Below are 21,146 nucleotides of genomic sequence, written 5' to 3'. Positions count from 1 at the left end.
TAAACCCATTGAAATCCACAAAAGTTCCATCATGACTCAGTCTTGATCCAGTCCCATATTTTAAAGCCATGATAGAGACCATGTTTGAAATACCATAATGAAATGTTTTCCCTTGCTTAAGGGTTCAGGTCACTGATTTAACAAGTTAGTCAATTATTAAAACCCTGTCAAGGCTAGCAAGTGTCATTAATAACCTCTTTTTGACAGTAAGCATCTCAAAAGCCCAATGAATATTTGGTTCTGATAACACAGGCTGCATATAAAGGCTGATAAATTTTGTATTGCATGATAGCTTTTTGAAAAATGAAAACTTTATTTGCTATAGCTTTTATAGCCGTATGGCTTGCTGACCCTGTGCACCACTTCAAACCAAACAGGTACTTATAATTTTGTTTTATATCTGGACCCTCATGTCCTTACCAAATTGGCGGCAGCGGGGGGGGATGTTTATTTAATGCACATGGTATATTTGATTCCCTCCTTAAGGTTTTATAAAATAAATGGTTTACATGCTGATGAAGCAGATGCTTTATGCTTTCTTTCAAGATACAGAATAGTTATGAGACACTTCAGTATAAGCAACCTTTCTGAGTAGCGGACAAAGAGGAAAGCTTAGTCTGTTCATTTGACAGAGGGGTTGTGGCAATGCAAAGTAGATGAACTCTTTTCCATTAAAGACCCTGTTTTAACTTACAAGAGCTAGCTCACTGATGGACAAGGAGGAAATATTAGCTACTGCTTACTATATATAGATCATAAGATGAATGCTGGAAAGGAGGAATTCAAGCTGTTATTTGGTATTCCAGACCATCTGAGACTATGGGGCTATATAGATGGGCGACATAGAGCCACCCCTTTTTGCCCCAGATTGGTGCTGCAGCAACCACACGCAGCGGCACAGATCCAGTCCCTGAAGTGAGCAAAAAGAAGCTGCGAAAAGTGGCTTTTTTTAGCTCTCTGGAAGGGACATCATAGGTGTGCTGGTGTGCCATGATGTCGCCCCTTCAGCACTGTGCCATTTTGGTGCTATGCCAGAGGTGTGTCATTATGAAGGGCACACACCAAAATGGCACCTGGGCATCGTCATTAGGGCTTGGAGCGTGCAGACAAACCCACAGGCCAGCAGAAAGTGTTGGTCTGTATAGCCCTGACACGTCTTTTTCCAAATTGATTCTGAAATATTTCAGTTTTAATTGCATGTGCTTTCTTGAGTTATTTTCTAACTGCCCCCTGCTGTTTGCATGACAAAACTCTGATGCAAAAAAAGCCAAGGAATGCACAGTTTCTTTCCAAGCTGTGATGTTTCTTCTATGGTTAATCAGGTTTATGCCACCTAACATAAAACAGTGCACCTGTGCTGAACCTCCAGGAAAATGTTTTTATGCCTTTTGTTTAAAACAATGGCATGGATGTTGTGTGTGTGTGTGAAAATAAGGTTTTCCATCCAAGTACTAACGAGGGCTGACTCTGCTTAGATTCTAAGGATCTGGTGCCTTTAGGATATTTAGGCCATGACTCTTCCCATCTCCTGCCTTATAATTAAGCTTATGAACAGCAGTGGACACTGTATTTTTAATTAAAGAAAATGTAATGCGGAACTCTAAATGATACAAACAGAAAATAAAATTTTGGAAATATCTCTGTTCTCCTGTGAGCAAATAAATAAAATTTAGCTTTTGCTCCTCCTCTTATTATTGCATTTATAGACTTGTTCCATCCAGAAACCTTGATTTTTACTACTTTTTGCCACTAGATGGAAGAATAAAGTCATCACTGTTGTGCTTAGGATGTATCTCCTAATTTTTCTTCTGGACTCTACTTTAGAATTTATTTTATAAAATAGACCCTCAAATTAGTTAGATATAACTGTAAATTGGTTTCTGTTTTTAAACTGAAACTGCCTATGTATTTTATGATGTTTTTATTGCTGTAATCCCGCTTCGATCTGAAGGGAGAAGTGGGAGATACAAATAAATAAAAATTATTGGTATTAGAATACCATTATAATAATGCAAGAAGCTTCCATTTATCTATATATGTTTCATTCTCAAGTGCATATGAAGTTTTCAGTGACCATGCAACAGTATTGCTCAGGAATAAAGCACAAGAGGTGAGCATCTGTATTTGAAAGACATCACTCAGGCTTATGCAATTTTAAGGGAGTGAAGAGTACTGTATTTTAAGAAATGTTCTTGGCAGTTAATGAGATTTAACATAATCTTTACATTTTTATTTTTACCTTTTCTGTTCTTTACTACACTTGACTGCATTAAAATGTTGCATTAAAATAGCAAGACTGTACACTACACACAGACACACACATATATATATGAGAGAGAGAGAGAGACTCACCTGGAAAGTTGCTTGTTGGCTATAAAATTTATGTTCTTTGCTTTCTCGGTGCTCTTCACATCTGCTTGTATCAACTGCTGAAATTAAGATGGACTACCCATTTGCATTTGGTGATTGTTTGAGAAAGAGCGGTTAGAATTTTTTACAAATAATTTGCCATCATTCAACTTTGCGCCAAATCAAAATGTCTGTGCATATTAATTACATGATGCCTTGACATATTTGTTTTAAAAAAAGAACAAACTATCTTGGTTTTTCTAAAAGTCTGTTTTTGAAACATTCCAGGTGCTAATAGGCCCAGGTATCATGGATACTAAGGAACCAGAACAGGGGTTTCTCTTTAGGGAGCCAATATTGAGGTGCACACATAGCTGTTTGGAACATGTTAATGGTGTTCAGTGCCTTAATCGTCCTCTCCCTCAAATGCAAACAATGTAAGGAAACTGTATTCTATTGAGTTATCACACCATAGGATTGTCAAATATTTCATTACAAACATTTCCAAGTGTAGCATTGCATTTGTTTGAATATAATGCTTAAACCACATTAAAGATGCAATCCCATGCATGTCTACTGACAGGTAGACTTTACTGAGTTCAGTGAATTTACTGCCAAGCATGGGATTGTATTACTGAAGTTTAAGTATTTCACTGAATTTTTCAGACATTTCATTTCAGGTTTTGTTGTTGTTGTTGACTGGATAAATTATACTGACAAATATCTTATGATAACTTTCTTGCTCATATGTTATTTATCCATAAGTCTTTGGATGTACTGCAGTACTTGTTTAATAACAATAGCCTGTAATGGATTAAAACTCAATCTGTTGGGACCAGATCATGTAATTATTTTTGCCTTCTCATGTGTTTTTGTAGGTAGAATATAAAATAAAAAATACTTGGGACAGCATACCTGTTATGCATGCACCGGTGACAATCAAATTTAAACCAGGTGATCAGGGCTTGGTAATGGAAGTGAATTCCTTATTCTTTGATGATCCTCCAGCTCCAACTGGTGAACCTGGAAAGCCTTTTGATACCCTTTGGGATTATGAAGGTGAAGTTTCATGACAGATAAATAATACTCCACCCCACAAAAAAAGTCTAAAAAATTTATAGCTTCTGTTTTTATTTAGCCATACGCAAGCAGATCAAAACCACACTAGTGTTCTTCAGATGAAGGGTTTTTTGTTCCTTTGCTGTTACAATTCTTTATTTTATAAATAACTGAAGAAACTTTATTTTTATGTACTTAATAATACTTAAACAAGTTTTTAGTTCAGGTAACTATCTGAGTTTGCCCTGAAGACAGAGGTTTATTCTTGACTCATTAGAAGAATTAGGAAGAGAACCTAATACACATTTAATGAGTAATATGAAACAATATTATTAACATATATATGTTATGTGCCTTCAAGTCAACTCTGCCTTATAGTGACCATATCCTAGGGGTGCCTTGGCAAAATTTATTTAGAAGAAGCTTGCCATTGCCTTTCTTGCAGGCTGAGAGAATGTCTTGCACAAGGTCACCCAGCAGATTTTCATTGCTGAGTGGGGACTCGAACCTGGTCTCCCAGAGTCCTAATCAAATATTCAAACCATTGCACAATGTTGGCTCTCAGACATATGACTAGGTCTTAATTTTTAAAATATTTGCAATTGAAATGTAACCAGTTATATTAACTTGTTACACAATTATTTGAAATGAATAAAAATCGTTAAAAACACCATGGTATTTTAGTGGTCCAAATTTTAAAACACATCCACATGACTGTAGTAATCGTTCTCCATGCTCAAAAAGAACTTGGTTTTTAGTGTTTCTCAAATTACTTAAAATTCAGAAATTCGCAAATTTCACAAAAAAGCTCCTTATTTCAAATGACAAAAACTACTGAAATTAAGCAGAATATTTAAAACAACTGAGGGCTTATTGTTCACCATCAAGGGAATTATGGCCCCATGGAGCATGCCTTGGCATGCCAAATGTTCTTCTATTGGCATTTAAAAATATGGCTATTCCTGTCACCTAGAGTCTTATTTAGGCTCAGAAATAGAAAGATGGTGAGTCATCATAAAATCATATAGCAGCCATAGATATGTCAGAATCCAAACTATCAAATAAATTAAAGAATTGGTTCTATGAAACCAAAGGGACTATGATACTTAGTCTCTCAAATGCATTCTATATGTAATGTCACAAAGCATACCTAAGACTGAGATGATTTTCACAGGTAGGGCCAAGCTCTTAGATATGATTGACTAAAGATGCTGTGTATCCCAGTATATATGATAAGATCCAATTCATCCACTGGTGTAGTTAGGTTAAAGGCAGGGATGAAGGTGGTGGTGATGGTGGCCAGAAGAACGTGCCTAGAAGTGACAGTAGCAAGGGACTTAGCTCACAGTGGTAGAAATGGGAGGAGGAGACAGCAAGCTCCAAGTTCCTATTTCCTAAAAGGACCTAGAAGAGGTTGTTCATGCCCCTTGGCAGGTGCTGCTGGACATTTAGAGGTATTTTTAAAAAAGAAAAAATGATAAGGGGGTGGAACTAGGGATGGAGCTTTCCAAGATCCCCCAGGGGCAGTGTGGCATCCCCTGATAGGAGACCACCCCCTGATTGATGAAAATTTACCTTCATGTTCACGTACTAACATACCTTTGTTTTTCCCCAGTGGTTGAATCTTTCTTTTTGAATAGTGCAACAAGAAACTACTTGGAAATAGAACTCTGTCCGTAAGTATTGAATGGAAAAAGACCTACATGGCAAGAATTATTAAAATATGATCTATACCTGAGAGTTGTGTATTGTCACTGATTCCCCCCCTCCCCCCCGCCAGCTCAAGGACTTCTATGAGCTTTCATCAAGCTGTGGTGAAATACACTAATGAAATGCAGCCTTCACTGTTGTCTTTAACATATTCGGGGCTCTCAAAATCCACAAAACTGTGATACCTTTATGGGACCAATTAAAATGCACAAAATCCCTCAAGCTTTCAACGTTTCACTGGATTCTTCATTAGGCAAAGATGTTAAAAACCATACAGGAGATGAAAGGTGATGATATAAGGACCCGAACAGACAGACCAAAATAAAGGTGCTTCGGTTCACTTCGGAGGTATGCTGTTTAAATGTTGCATGCATCCGAAGAGGCCAGAAGTCATGCCAAAGCCACACTCCAGTCCTAAGGACTGGCGTGCACCTTTGGCGCAGCTTCTGGCCTCTTAAGATGCATGTGTCATTTAAACAGCATACCTCCAAAGTGACCCGAAGCAGTTTTATTTTGGCTTGTCTGTCTGGGCCCATAAGAGTTTACATTTTGTTTCAGATATTACTTCTGTTGTCAGTTAAAATGGTCAGAGGGATATCAATGTATGCAGAAGCTACTTTCCTTCTTGGCTAGGAACAAAAGGCAGTAAAACACAGGCAATAAAATTTCAAATCCATTAGCAGTGGCACAGTAACTTCCATTGAAATCCAGACAAACACTGTCCTGTGAGAGGCTAACTGCCCCTTTCTTAAGCCGAAAACATTGACTTTTAATTTGAGACAATGACATTCAAGCAAAGCGGGAGCAGGAACATATGAAAGTTACTGAGTCTCAGTGAACACAAATCCATCAGGCTGTAACAGATTGGTGGTGGGGATAATTTGCCTAACTGCAAATCCCCTCCTTTATCTGTGTTTCTCTGCACAGAGAATTATGGTACAGTTGGCCCTTTGTTTTCATGGGGGATCTCTTTTGGACCGCCCCACGAAAATGGAGGCTCGCACATATTCAAGCCTCACAGGCTTGAATGGGGTATGTGGCCCTGGCATGTGCACCATTGAAAATAGCGGAGATTGTTCCTCCATGGATATTCAAGGCTGTGGATCTCAGATCCACAAGTTAGGAGAGGTGACAGTACTTCAAATGCCTGAAACACTCCAATCTTTCCACCTTTTGGGGGAGTTCTCTAAGGCCCTCTCCAGATGGGCCTAAAGTGTGCCCTTGTCATGTGCTAGGGGTGGGCCAAGGGCCTCACCCGTGTATGTAGCATGTGACGAGGGGATCAAAATGGCGGCACCCTGTACAAATGGGCACTGCCATTTTGACACAATGGACACTTAGCGTATGCACATCCTGGTGTCATTTTGATGCCACAAGTGCACCACTGGCACACTGTGGCGTCACAATCCGCCACAAGAAGAACCCGCTTTTTGCAACTTCTTTTTGCTGCACGAGGGAGCCGCACGGTTTGTCTGCTGTGGCTCCCTCGTGCAGCAAAACAAGGCACAAGCAGACCGCCATTTTTGGGTAGTCTGTATCCCGCATAAGACCTCCTAGTAGAGACTCCTAATTTCAGCCTAACTGGGGGAGGGGGGATCAAAAAGGAAGACACTATTGATTTATTTGCCCAAAGCTCCAGAAAACACAAAACATTGAGAAATACCCTAAGAACACAGGGGATAACTGAACAATTGTGAACAGAAGTGAAGAATTTTAGTGAAAAATTCTCCTTTAAAACAGTGAGGCCAAATGCCAAGTCATAAGAAGAAATTAATGGGCCCATACAGACAGGCCAAAATAAAGCTGCTTCAGCCTTTGGGTCACTTTGGAGGTATGCTTTTTTAAATGATTCATGGATCCTAAGGACTAGAGTGCAGCTTTAGTACAGCTTCTGGCCTCTGATTTTGTGAGGAGGGCTGTGGGAAAGGGAAGGATGGAAAGGATAAAGAAGACACCAAGTTTAACAGAGAGACTAGTACAGGGGTAGGCAACCTGCGGCCCGCGGGCCGGATGCGGCCCAGTGAGGCCTTGGGACCGGCCCCAGCCCGGTCCTGCCGCCGATTGTTGCCGGGGCCTTTGGCGTCTCGCGCGAGGGGCATGGTGGGGCAATTGTCTATAGAAGCCTCAGAAACATGCATTTATCTTAACTTTTTTTAAAAATCAGCAGATTTTTTTGCGTGTCCTCCATTTTTTATTTAAAAAGTGCCCTCCATTTGAAAAATTTGTCCTACATTTGTCCCAGTTTATTTATTTATTTATTTATTTAAAAATTATTTAATTATTTATTTTTTGGCTTCGGCCCCCCAGTTGTCTGGGGGACAGCAACCCGGCCCCCGGCTCAAAAGGGTTGCCTACCCCTGGACTAGTAGAACAAATAAAAAATAAAATAAAATCTAACTCAGCTGGTTGTATGTCGCACATTTGAGTGCTAGATTTCAGAGCATGTAGAAAGTTTATTGAAGGGAACTGTATCATAAAAAGAGAGAATAACTTTGCACTTCGAATTAGGAAGACAAAATACCATCACCTATTTAGGGGACTCTGGAGACCACCCACACTGGAACCATTAGCAGATTATGTTGAATGATGAGCTAATCCCCATCTTTCCTGTTAGTGGCCTAGTTGCTCAAGCTGGCTATTCTGAAAAATATATATTGAACACTTCTTTTAACTTTGTTGTTTTTGTTAACTCCCCTCAAACTGACCTCGACTCACGGCGTTCCTGTGGATGAAACATCTCCAAGACACCCTATCCTAAACTGATCTGTCTAGGTCCTGTGACCTCACAGATTGAATCCATTCATCTGGCATGCAGTCTTTCTCTCTTTCTACTACCTTTTGCCTATCCTAGCATCTTTGTATTTTCTGAGTCATGCCTTCTCATGATGAATGGCAGCTTCAGTTTTGTCATTTTGGGTTCCAGGGAGAGTTCAGGTTTGATCTGTACTGCTAGGATCTATTTGTTTGTCTTTAGCACTCTTCTCCAGCACCACATCTGAAATGAGTTGATTTTCTTCTTATTCACTATCCTCACTGTCCAGGTCTCTCATGATACATGGTGATGGGGAATACAATGGCTTGGATGATTCTAACTTTAGTGTTCAGTTGTATATCTTTACATTATAGAATTTTGTCTAGTTCTTTCATAGTTGCCCTTCCCATTCCTAATATTCTTCTAATTTCTTGACTATAATCTCCTTTCTGATCAATATTTGATCCAAGATACAGAAATTTCAATTTCCTCATTATCTAGGTTGAATTTATATAATTCTCTGAGGTCATTATTTTTGTTTTTGTTTTACCACTAAGACTGCCTTTGCACTTTCTTGTTAAATTTCCTTAGTACAGTGCACCCGCGTCATACGCGGGCACATTATACATTGCTTTCAGCATACACTAACTCAGCTAATACGCTGTGCGCCTGAAGAAACAATGGTGTGCATGCCCATGGCATGTGTGCGCCACCACTGCACGCCACCATTGTGAGCTGCCGTGAGCACGAGCCCCATTACTTGTAATGGGGCTCGAGCATACGTGCTTTTTGTTTTATGTGGGAGGGTGGAATGGATCCCCTTCGTAAAACAAGGGCACACTGTAATTGATCCAAGTCTTTGATGTTTTCCATTAGTAGTATGGTGTCATCTACATATCTTGTACATAGATTATTGATAGTCCTTCCCCCTTTCTTCACTTCTCCTCCTTCTGAGTCTAAATCTGTTCTTCATATAACATTCAGGGGTAGCTGTGTTGGCCATTTAACAAATACAAACAAAAACCCATCAGTGATACCTTTATTGGCCAACCAAAATGATTTTGAAGGTCCATAGGCTTCTTCATCAGGCAAGATATTACAAATGAAACGGGAAAAAGAAACAATTGGAGATGTTAGATGCCTGCACGTTGTTTCAGTCCTTAGTAAAGATGTTAAGACGAGGAGGAAATATTTTGCAGACAGGCTCCTCCTCCTCCTGGCCATGCGGCAATGGGGAGATTTTCAAAGTCCAGAAAATATAAAGTCCAGTTGCATCTCAACAGGGATTCTTCTTTTGCAATCCAATATGTCTCCATTCTAGTGAGGTCACAGGCCTCTTCGTAGGCAGAAAACAATAGATTCCTCAAGAAGTCTCCATGTTTTTACGTCAGGGACATTTGGGTGACATAGAGGTAATACATGCAAATTCCACCCAAATTTAAGAAGAAAACATTGTTTTACCTTGGTTGGAAATCCCAGTCCACTGGCTCACTCTTCAGAGTTCTCCTGTTGCAGCTACAATGTAATATTTCACAATACAGAAAACATTCAGGGGTAGCTGTGTTGGCCATTTAACAAATACAAACAAAAATCCATTAACAACAACAACAACAATTCCACCAATTAATCATTTATTGGCCAACCGGAATGATCAATATACTTGTTACAAGCTTCCGAATCTCCATGGGCTCCTCCTTCTGGCCATGTGGCCTGTTCTTCATATGACGTTTTCAGCATACAGGTTGAACAAATAGGGTGACAGAATGCAGCCTTGCCTCTGAATTTACCAGCTGTGAACTACTATATAAAAAGAAGTTGCCTGTTCAAGCCACTTGGCTATTGTTGAAAAAAATGCATTTTCTTTCTGCTGCATAGTAAAAAACAAAGTAAAAAAAAAATTGCCTCTTAAGAACTCCTAATGGAACACAGGAATTCTTGGAGACACTGTTGCTCTGTTCAGAATACAGGGTTTGTTAATTTATTTAGCAACCACCATACAAAGCGGTTGTGGAGATGAACTGGGATGAACTGGGACTAAATGGAATCCTAAACTGAATGGGAAAGGGCCCAGATATAAATGTAATGGTGAGTCATAACAGTTATAACAGATGAGGGAATCATAACGGGATATGACTTTCCATGTAGTTGCTAACAGCCCTACAGTCTCTTGCGTCTTCATATGCAAATACAAGGTAGAGCATAAAATTGCCACATGTGAATTTTCTAGCCTAGGAGATTTCTATGACGTGCTTCTCAACTCTTTCTATACTCTGCTGTGAAATTCATTAAATATTTGCTTGAAAATCATGTATTCTAATAAAAAACAGCTTTGACCAGGGGTAGGCAACCTTTTTGAGTCGGGGGCCGGGTTGCTGTCCCTCAGACAACTGGGGGGCCGAAGCCAAAAAATAAATAATTAAATGATTTTTTTAAAAAATGAAATAAATAAATAAACCGGGACAAATGTAGGACAAAATTTTCAAATGGAACACACACGAAAAAATTTGCTGATTTTTAAATAAATGTTAATATAAATGCATATTTCTGAGGCTTCTATAGACAATTGCCCCCCTTGCCTGCCGCTTGCCCCCCTTGCCTGCCTCCTCCTGATAGGCCAAAGGCCCCACGCCCTCACGTGAGAGGCCAAAGGCTCCGGCGGCAATCGGCGGCAGGACCAGGCGGGGGCCGGTCCCAAGGCTTTGCCGGGCCGCATCCGGCCTGCGGGCCGCAGGTTGCCTACCCCTGGCTTTGACAATGTAATTGATTTCTCCACCTTAATCGTGTGTTTGTTTTGCTAGGCATGGCCAACATCTTGTATTGCGTCTCTCTGGAGGAGAATGTCTTGAAGTAAGTAGAATTTTCCCAGAATATTTTGTTTTAAATAAACAAACAAACACCCAACTAAATGAGGGTTGATCATTAGAGTCTGTGTGTACTGCACATAGTGTTGCTAAAGTACAGTTACTTGCACACTCATGTATGCTGATGTTGTAGGATATATATGTAAATCATTACAAACTTGGCCCCTCTACATCATAGTAGGTGATGACTAAGTACATATTCCAGCTGGAATGACTTTCACTGGGGATGTCAGTGAGAGTGTGGACTTCCCACATAACTGCCTGTCAGCTGAACCTCTTTGATTGATCAACAATTGACAAGTACCATCAATACAGATCTGATTTTGCGATTGCACTGAATATAACTTGGAAATGATATACCAGCCAGCAACAGATAATTATAGCATATTATTCTATAGATTTGTAATCTGTAGTTTTAACTGTGTGTTTTTATGGACATTGTTAGTCTCCTTGAGCTCTTATGAAGAATGCCCAGCTATACATGAAGTAAATAATTTTAATACTACAGCTGGCTCTCCGTTTTTGTGGGGATCCATTCCAGACCCCCCCCCCCGCGAAAACGGAGGCTTGTGCTTATTCAAGCCCCATAGTCTTGAATGGGATGTGCCCCCGAGTGCGTCGCAAGGGTACGCACACCATTGCAAATAGCAGAGGTCGCCCCTCCACATATATTCAAGGGCATGGATCTCAGATCCGCGCATTAGGAGGGGTGACTGTAATCTTGTACCCAACTTTTTTTTTGTCTATCAATGATGAGACAAAATAATTCCATGTGATTCTTAGCAGCCAATTGTGAGAAAGGGCATCTTGTGGCTCAGTATATTAACAATGAAATTCTGTCTGTATCTACTCAAAAGTAAGCACTTTTAAGCTGAGTGAGATTTATATCCAAGTAAGGACTGTAGCCTGACTGTTTTTAATTCATAGGTTTGAAGTCAGAAAACTGTAGAACACCATTATTTTATGGCAATGTATTTGCAGTAACTTCCAGCTATTTAATGCAAATTTTGGCCATCGCATATATTAAAATAATATGTGGTCAATGGAGATTAGTCATAAGTAAATATATTAAATAAGTGCATGCATGTGTACTAGTTTATCAAGATCAGCTATAATCATTCTATTAAAGAAATTTGTAAGGGATCACAAATCATAGAATAATCACGTAATTAAGTTAAATGAATGAATTTCTACAGTTTGCTTTTTGTACAGAGCTTAAATAGCTTTTGTTTATGTTTTTTTTTTAAAAAAGCAACACCTCTTCCCTTTTGATATTTTTCTCTTGTGGTAATTACAGGCTATGAATTCATTTCTGGCCTTTTAATGAATGACTAGATTCTTGCCTAGCTTCATTTGCCAAGGCCTACGTCATCCACCCTCCTTGAGTTCCGCACATAAAAGCATTGCCTTGAGCTACCACAGAGAGAAATTACTGGGGCCAGAAAAGAATTTTACCTGCAAGCAGCAGTGGCCTCATAGCTGTGCAGATTTGACTTCCTTAAAAATGCAACATAGGCCTGTTACAGACTGCCAAAATAAAGCTGCTTTGGGTCTCTTTGGAGGTATGCTATTTAAATGATGCATGGGTCCTAAGAGTCCGGAAGTCGCACCAAAGCAACACTCCATTCCTAAGCACTGGAGTGCAGCTGTGGTGCAGTTTCCAGATTCTTAGGATGCATGCATCATTTAAACAGCATACCTCCAAAGAGACCCGAAGCAGCTTTATTTTGGCAGTCTGGAACAGGCCATAGTCTCGCTGATCATTTAGTGTGGTGTTATCTCCTGCTCTTTGCCTGGCTGCACAAGCTCTCTCCTTTAGCTGCATTTTTCACCAGTGGTGCCAGTGGCGTTTGGAAAACTCTTGCGAGGCTTGGGTGCAAGACATTGCTTCTATGGCTCAGAACAGCACCATTTTTCAACAGAACAAGGAATTAAGAGCACATGGCAGTGGGGGTGGGGAGAAGCAATGACAAAATTGAGCTTTTAAATTTGGGACCCTGCTTAAGCTTTGTGAACTTTGCTGGGACTTGGCTGGTAAGCTGGAGCTATTCTGCTGCTCCTGCTTTCTTTCATTGGACAGGCTGAGAGAAGAGGTAGCAAAAGAAGCAATGTTTGGTGAGGGGAACAGCTGAAGCTGTGTAGGAAAGACATGCCTGTTGTAAAGGACAAGGAGGAGTATCTGGGGTCAATTCTTGGAATGAGTCCTTCAGCTTTGAGCAGCTGTTGTAGTTAAAATCTCTCCCCTTCCCCCTTGGGGCCAGTCACAAATCCAGGGCATGTGGTTTCTGTAAACCCCCAGCACACACACTGACTGCACCACTCTCTGCCCCAACAAAGAAGGATAGAGTCAACCTTCTCCCTTTGCATCGTTGCCTTGGGAGCAAGAACTGAGCAGCTGACAGAGCAGCAACTGAGCACTGCCCTTTGCTGGAGGGGAGGCATGGGTGAGAGGCTTCTTGGTTGCTGGTCAGCCAGCTGCTCAGATGCTGTTCCCAGGATGATTGGGTATAAAGTGACAGATTGGTTATATTGAATTTGCAGTAGAACAGTAGAACAGACATAATATCAGGTAATATGTATGGGGGGGAGGGTGTGATAGGGTGGTTGCCCAAGACAAAAGGGGGTGGTAGTCAGAAAAAGTTTGGGGACCTACTTTAGCCCGTTTGGAAGCCGAGATGGATTGAAGCAAAGGATCATCCAGTGGTGTCAGGGATGCAGGCTGCATTGAGTGACACTTCAGAGGAGGGGTGAATGTGTGCCCTTCCCGGCTGCTCTGTAGCCAGGCTGTCTCTCTGGGAGCATGGTGACAGAGGAGAGGAGGGGTAAACACATGCCCTTCCTGGCTTCTCTGTCGCCTGGCTTTCTTCCTGGCGAGGAAGCCCGGTGGTGGAGGAGAAGAGGGATGAACGTGTGCCCTTCCCATCTGCTGCATCACCAGGCTTTCTCCCTGTGCCCCTTCTATTCCTTCCTGCTGCTTCACTTGCCTGGTCAGGGTGATGCAGCAGCAGGGATGGGGAGGCAAGGAAGTCTGCCACTGCCCAGAAATCCTTCCAGGTTCTGGCCAGGAAGAAGGTGACTGGGAGGCAGGCAAGCGAGTTACTGGGAGGGGTGGGGCAGACCCCCCCCCCGTGCTGGCAGCCCTCTGCAACAAGTGACACCATAGCTAGTTGTGCCACTGGAACCCTCTAGCTTTGGGAGGAAATAGCTTGGTTTTGCTATCCCAGAGCCCTGCCTAAAAGTTGCTAAATGCTTCCATTTGGACATTGCTAGGGGGTAGAAACCTGAAGGAGCAGAGTTATTATTTTGAAAAGAGCTGTGTAAAGAGATTAAAAAACGATCTGCACTGGGAGTCAAATATACTATGTACATCACTGATTGAATTTGACACAAAGAAAACTTCTTCAGTTAAATTAAGTATCATTAAAGTCAGATGTTGCTCTGGTCCCAAGAGATTTTAATACATATTAGCTGAAAACATTTCTCTGTGTAGTGCTGTTTTGCATGTTCAGAACTGATGTCTAGAGAGGCACAAACGTAATGCAAACCTTGGCTTGGGCAATGACTGTATCACACTTGTTTACTAGTCCTTTTTGATGTTAATGTTATGATTTCAGTACAAATAGTTTCAATTAGAACACCTCCACAGAGCTAGAGTAGATGCTTTTGTAAGCAGCTGGTGGCTGCCACTTCACAATTAAAATTCTCTGATTCCTGCTTTTTATTTGAATTTAGGTTTGCTCCAGGGATTATGTTTCCTTTTTAATATATTTTGTCAGATGGCCATAAGGAAGACATATTGAAAAGCTGAATGCAGTATGGTTCCTGTACACAATGCTGGAAAACTAAACAGGAAATACTCTTACTTTTGTGTATTACCTGAAAGATTTTCTAACTGCATAGGTTGCATTAATTTTCTGTATGTTAAAGCATTTTCTAAAAAGACATTCACACATCTTCCCAGTATTTAATATGGAAGGAAACATATGTCTGATAATATTTGATGTGATGTGATTTGTTTTATATTTGATGTTTTTAATTTGTTTTTTCTTTTCTATATGGTAATTTTATCTATTCCTCTTTTAATTGTTATTATCTTAGAATGTACACCTTGGACAGGCTTTTATATACTCTTTAATTTTACCGACTTTGTACAGCGCTGTGTATAATTACAGAGCTTTAGAAATAAAGTTTAATGATAATAATAATAATAATGTAAATCCCACTGAATTCACTAAACTTTGTCTAAGTAGAAATGTACACAATAGGACTGTACTTTGTGTTTCCTTCCATATTAAATACTTTGAGACATAGCAGACTATTAGAAATATTTGAAACAATAGCTCACATATTCATTATATCCTAACAAGAAAAGCCCTATACAGTAGCTGTATTTTCTAAGCACAGAGAAGAAACTGCATATCCTTCAACTGTCCCAGTTAATCCTCTGTTGTTCCACTTTCCCCCTGCTTTTGAAAAGTCCCTGTTTCTTTCTCCATCTGCCACTACCACTTTGTCTTCAGTCAATTGGTACAAACTGAGTGCAAAAGTAATTTTCACTCAATGAAATGGGGGGGGGGAGGAGAGAAGAAAGGGCAGAATCTTGCCCTTCCCTGTAGATTCTGGGAACAGTAAACTGCTGCAGTTTGTATGTTATTGCTCATTAATAACATTTGCCATTTTGAACATACTCTGATGTTGCTTGGCCACATGTGTCCTGTTTTAATGTGTGCAATGTTGAAGAGTATGAAACCAGCCACTGACCTCAGGTTCTCTATTTTAACAGGCAGGGCTCTAGAGGTGCTGCAGAAGCTTATTGCACCCATTCCCCCCCCCCATCAAGGGAATGGGAAGGGGACACTTGGGATCGCGCGTCATCAAGAAAAAACAGATTTTACTGCACATCAAAGTGTCCTCAAAATCGCCCCATTCCATTCCCTGGCCCCAAGCCGACCCCATTCAGTGCTGAAGGGCGTTAAATGTTTGGGTTGGAAGTCTTTTGCCTGAGCAAAATGACACACCTCAGCACTGAATGGGGATGGCTTGGGGCCAGGGAATGGAATGGGGCCATGTTGAGGACACTTTGGTGTGCAGTAAAATCCATTTTTTCTTGGTGACATGCGGCCCTGAGTGCCCCCTTCCCATTCCCATAACAGTGAAAAAAATGGGTGCGATAAGCTTCTGGGTCATGTCAGCTGAAAGTAATTACAAAGCACAATGAAACCAGGAAGCTTTATAAGGCAGATTTTGCAGTTCTGTGGAGCTTTGTAAGCATGCTTATGTGGATGCAGTTATAGTTTCTGGGAAAACTATCACTCTGAATACAGGCAGGTAAAGAGAGTATGGCACTCTATAGGTGGGATCTTTTGGCTGCCGTCGTTAGGCATGAGGGGTGGCGTTTCCTGACGCGCCTTGCCCCTCGCATGTAACGAGGGTGTAAAAATGGTGGCGCCCTATACACATGGGTGCCGCCATTTTGACGTGATGGATGCCTAGCGTCCACACGGTGCAGTGCCTTGATGACGCCGCAAGTGCACCATTGGTGCCTTGCGGCATCATAACGGCACCAGAAAAAGAAGCTGCTTTTTGCAGCTTCTTTTTGCTGCGCGGGGGAGCTGCACAGTTTGTCTGCTGCGGCTCCCTTGCACAGCAAACAAGCGTGGCAGCAGACCACCCTTTTGGGCAGTCTGTAAAGCATGCAAGGCAGCGTTGGAATTTAGAAGAAAATTACAGAACTAAATATTTTAAATACTAGCAATACTGTTTTTCATTGATACACAGGACTGATTGATTTCATTGATATCATTTAAGTATTTCTTGTAAAATAACTTTGTGACTCACTGTATGCAGCATTGATATTAATCTGGTGTGAGAAAGTAACAAGGATACCATTTTTGTAAGTGCACTTTTTCCTTCCTTCATCCAGAAAGAGCTTCCGTTGTCATATAAAGCAGATATAAAATGGGGCTCCTGGAATGGCACAGCAATTATTCCTTGGAACTATTTCCCTCCTGGTGTAGACAAGATGAATTCATATGCAATCCATGGATCTGGGATTGGAAGAATATATGAAGCACTTTATCCAATACCACGGGAAGAGATTGAAGAAGGCCAGGGTCCTAATTTGTGAGTACAAACCCCTCCCCCCATCTCTGTTACATTGTTTTCTGGCTGATTTTGAAGAGTCTTGATCCTTGAAAATGTTATGATGTGTAAACACAATAAATAAAGATGAGAAGCTTATCAGTGTAATGAGGAGTGATGCCAGTTTTTTCACAATGCTTCAAACATTCCTGATCATTGACTTTCTCATTATTTATGAAACTAAACCTAGGACTATTACACCTATCAGGAAAGCATTTTGTAGCAAAGCAGAACAATAGATCTTGATCCATTGTCAATTAGTGTTTTTCCTTTGGATTCTAGTGTGCTTATTCAGGACTCCTTAACTGTAGTTCCCAAACCTGGACTGCTAGATGGTACAAATGTTTTTGGACTACAATTCCCAGAAGGATGGCCAATTGTCTGGGATTCTGAAGGTTGTAGTCCAACAAGATTTTGGAATCTAAGGTTTGGGAAGACTACATTGTATAAGAAATACTATGCAAGTACTTGTCACTAAAGTACCTGCAACTGATCTATTGCACACAGAACAACTCTTCCACAATCCATAGAGTGGACTTCACCACTTCTGTTGAATGTTGAATGTGAAGTGCCAAACATTTACAAATATATTGTTTTGACCAATGTTATAGGAACCTTTTTTTGAGGGTGTGTGTGTGGAAATAAACACATTGTGTTTGAGTAGTGAAGGATACAATACTATATAATAATAATAATAGTAATATAATAATATGTTTTATTTATATACCGCTATTCCAAAGATCATATCGGTGAACAGCAAGTAAGCTAATTAGAAAGTAAGCTAATTTGCCCCCAACAGTCTGGGTACTCATTTTAGCGACCTCAGAAGGATGCAAGCCTGAGTTGAGCTCGGGCCCTTTTGCTGGTCTTGAACTCGCAACCTAGGCTATGTTCCATTGAATTGCTGTGTATAAATCTGAATAATAGCAGTGCAATCCATCCAGTCACCTGATGCTATTAATTATTGAAATGTATACTTGTTCAATGCCTCTATTCATAGCAGGCAAAAATTTGCCATATAAATATTTACTGTCTGTTTTACTACTGTTCTCTCTATTTAGGTGTATATGTAGTTGTCTCCTTTATTGAGAGTAGAAGATCATAAGTTAAATTCAGATAAACCATAAAATCACCATTTTAAAAAGGAGAAAAGTTTTTAAAAATAGTTGATATCTGGGATTTTAACAACTCTTATGTTTATTTATTTTTTAAATAGCCATCGTCTAGAATATTTCAGAGATTTCAGTCTAAATGACATAATGGGGGACAACTGGAATCAACCTCCATCAGATCTGTGGCCATAACCTAAGAAGTTCCTGAAATCAAGTCAGTCATGAGTTATAAAACACCTGCAAATTCTTAAATCTAAAAGATGGGATATTGGTTGTATCTTGTAGTTTTAATGGACCAGCCAAGTAAAATGAATGAACTGATTACAGTACTGTATATTTTTCAGCGTTGCTTATCCTGCTGTTTTGCACCAATCTAGGTTCCAGCCATTATAGCTTATGTACCCAAAGACATCATTTTACCTCCTTTAAACAATTGTTTCAATCTCATTCTTATTTCTTGTTATCTCACACAGTTTGATGAATATAAATGGATTGTGGTATTTGTTTCGGTGTTATCTGAAGCCAAAGATCAAGATCATCTTAATCACAAATGATACTGATGTTTAATTATTTGTGTATCCTAACATTAATTAAAAATTAATAATAAAAAAGGAGAGCCAGGGTGATGTAGTGGTTTGAGTGCTGTACTAGGACCCTAGAGACCAGGGTTTGAACCCTGGCTTGATCATGTAAATTCACTGGGTGACCTTGGGCAAGTGACACACTCTCAGCCTCAAGAGGCAATGACAACTCCCTTCTGAATAAACTTGACAAGAAAATCCCATGATAGGTTCACCTTAGGGTTGCCATAATGAAATGACTTGAATGCACACAACAAGAAACATTAATAAAACTTTCCTAGGATGGCTTACAGTATCAAAAATGTAAAGACAACCAAAACACAATAAAAACTACAGTAAAATCAGAAATGGACAGAATAGGAGGAAGAAAGAAGAAGGAAAGAAGGAACAGTGAAGAGTCAGTGGAAGAGAAATATCAGGGGCTATGGAAGGAAGGGTTAATGGTCAGGGAAAGGTGGGCATGGAAGGAGGGTAGGGTAGGAGGATAGAAAAGCAGATGAGGAGAGGGAAGAGGGAGTAGCAAGAGACTGGAGACACCAAGAAGGATGGATGGCCAGACTGAACAGAGGAAAAGGAATTTCCAGAAACTCTAACATGGCAAAGAGTCAAATAAGAGACATGAGAAGGGAAGGGTCAGAGACCAAGGACTGAGAGTTTGAAAGACAAGGACCCCAGGAGGGAAGCACTTATCCATTAATGGAGAATGAAGGAGAGTGGTGAGATGCAAGAGGCTGTCAGTGGACATGAGGGTCTAGACTCCCAGTGATGGAGAAAGCAGATAGAGAGATTGCTGGAAAAAACCTTAAGACTACCCAGCCAAGTGAATAGAACTTCTGGGCTGTGAATTGAGGAACCTGTAAGAGTTTAGGAGGGACTCTGAAGAGCCTGAACTAATTCTTCCTTAAGTTTGTGCCAGATGTCAGCTAGTGTCAATAAAGTTTGGTTTTGGTTTTGAGCATCAAAACCAAGAGGGTGTACAGACTGGCACTTTATGATGGTCTGCACCCAAACTGGGGCTGCAGTAGGGCTGTGCGTTCACACACTCAAGAGTCCAGTGCATTTACCTTCATCAGTGCACTATATATTAAATCTAGAAAACCATATCCCATTTCTTCACATTTCTTATTTAACGCATAGCTTCCTTGTATGACTGCAAACAGTTCATCCACAAGAATGGATGTGTAGTTCCATTGTTCTGTGCAGTTTTATCGAAAGGAGCTCTTGATTTCATACCGCAGTTAATGAAATTGAGGTTCTGATTTCACCCCCCCCTCATTTTGAAATTGGGTGCCTAAGAATATTAGGGACAACACAATGGTCACTTATGAATGTGCTGAAGTAACCCTGAGATGTTGAATGCAATCTCATTATTTCTATTGTATACTATGTTTAAGAAAATGGTTAAAATTCTAAGTAAAAGGAGTTTCATGGGATTACATTGGGTCATTATTTTTTAAGCCTTTGCTGCATCCCTTTTTAATTTATCACATAAAGTGTGAGTTGGGAACTTTAAAGTGTGTAAAGTTTGCTTTGCAGAATATTACTAACCAGAAGGATTCTGGATTAATTTAGCAACCAGGTCTGCTCTTTCAGTCATAAGCCATGCTGTCAGGGAAACCTAATTACACTTTAAGTGGGATGCAAATGAGTTGTGACACTACATCATTTCACATGAAAGGTTCATTACTTACATTAAGTCGCACAATTCTCTTTCTTAAGCACTGGCTCATTACAATTTTTGGGTATATTTTAACATGGTCAAATGTGAATATGACATTTTCCCTTAATATGTACCTCCTTCAATGCAACTGCTTCCCTTAATAATTTAAGCTTTAAGTTGTTGACATACTGGATCAGTATAAAGTGAACTGGAAAACATGTTCCTTAACGTCATAGTTCTTTTTCATAAGTTTAAACTTTATGTTTCTTAAGTTACTGAAGCAATATAAATTGGACTAGTTCACACATAATTTCAAAATAATGTTTTTAAAGTAATTTAAGTATTCTATATACCTCTGTTATATATTATGAACTAAAATTTGCTCTGTTTCCAAAACATGGGGCAATAGAAACAGATATTATCTTTAGATATATGAGGCTAGCTGAAATAATGTATGCCTTGTCTTTCTTGGACATTATAATACCTCTGGTATACACTCATCACACATTGTTTGAAGGAAGAGCACACATATAATCAAGCTTCTGTTCTTTGGTAAGGTTTGGAAAATCTCTCTTAAATATTCATGTCTGACTAAAGAACCCTGCATTCTTCAATATCACACCAAAAATGTGGTTGGGACCACAAAAAGCAACAAGTTTGATGGACATAGGATAGTTTCATAGATTGAAAGATACAATAAAACACTGGGAGAGCCCACATGGCAGACCAGAAGAAGATGAATTATAATAGGCTTTCATCCAAGCCAATTCAAGGAAATCAATGGCATTTCCATTCTTTGAGTCTTATCAATGCTATATGGTTAGCAAAACAAGATGCTTTGTTTTTCATGGGAAACATGAAAATGTCTATATTAATTTTAAAGGAATATTAATATTCCTCTCAGAGGAAGGGACAAGGAAA

The 21,146-nt window shown here is 40.0% G+C and overlaps 1 protein-coding gene across 1 annotated transcript; it reads left to right on the top strand.

Annotated features, from left to right (window-relative positions):
- Positions 1–238: 238 nt before the first annotated feature.
- LOC121932175 (UPF0462 protein C4orf33 homolog) lies at positions 239–18,208 on the top strand. Its single transcript, XM_042470634.1, has 6 exons — positions 239–377; positions 3,228–3,408; positions 5,024–5,084; positions 10,669–10,717; positions 16,655–16,854; positions 18,089–18,208. The coding sequence occupies exons 2-6, from the start codon at positions 3,270–3,272 to the stop codon at positions 18,174–18,176; spliced, it is 537 nt and encodes a 178-aa protein (XP_042326568.1). The 5' UTR covers positions 239–377; positions 3,228–3,269; the 3' UTR covers positions 18,177–18,208.
- Positions 18,209–21,146: the final 2,938 nt, after the last annotated feature.

Source organism: Sceloporus undulatus, chromosome 5 (assembly GCF_019175285.1).
Source record: "Sceloporus undulatus isolate JIND9_A2432 ecotype Alabama chromosome 5, SceUnd_v1.1, whole genome shotgun sequence".
Lineage (NCBI taxonomy): Eukaryota > Metazoa > Chordata > Lepidosauria > Squamata > Phrynosomatidae > Sceloporus > Sceloporus undulatus.
This window is presented reverse-complemented; position numbering and strand designations above follow the sequence as displayed.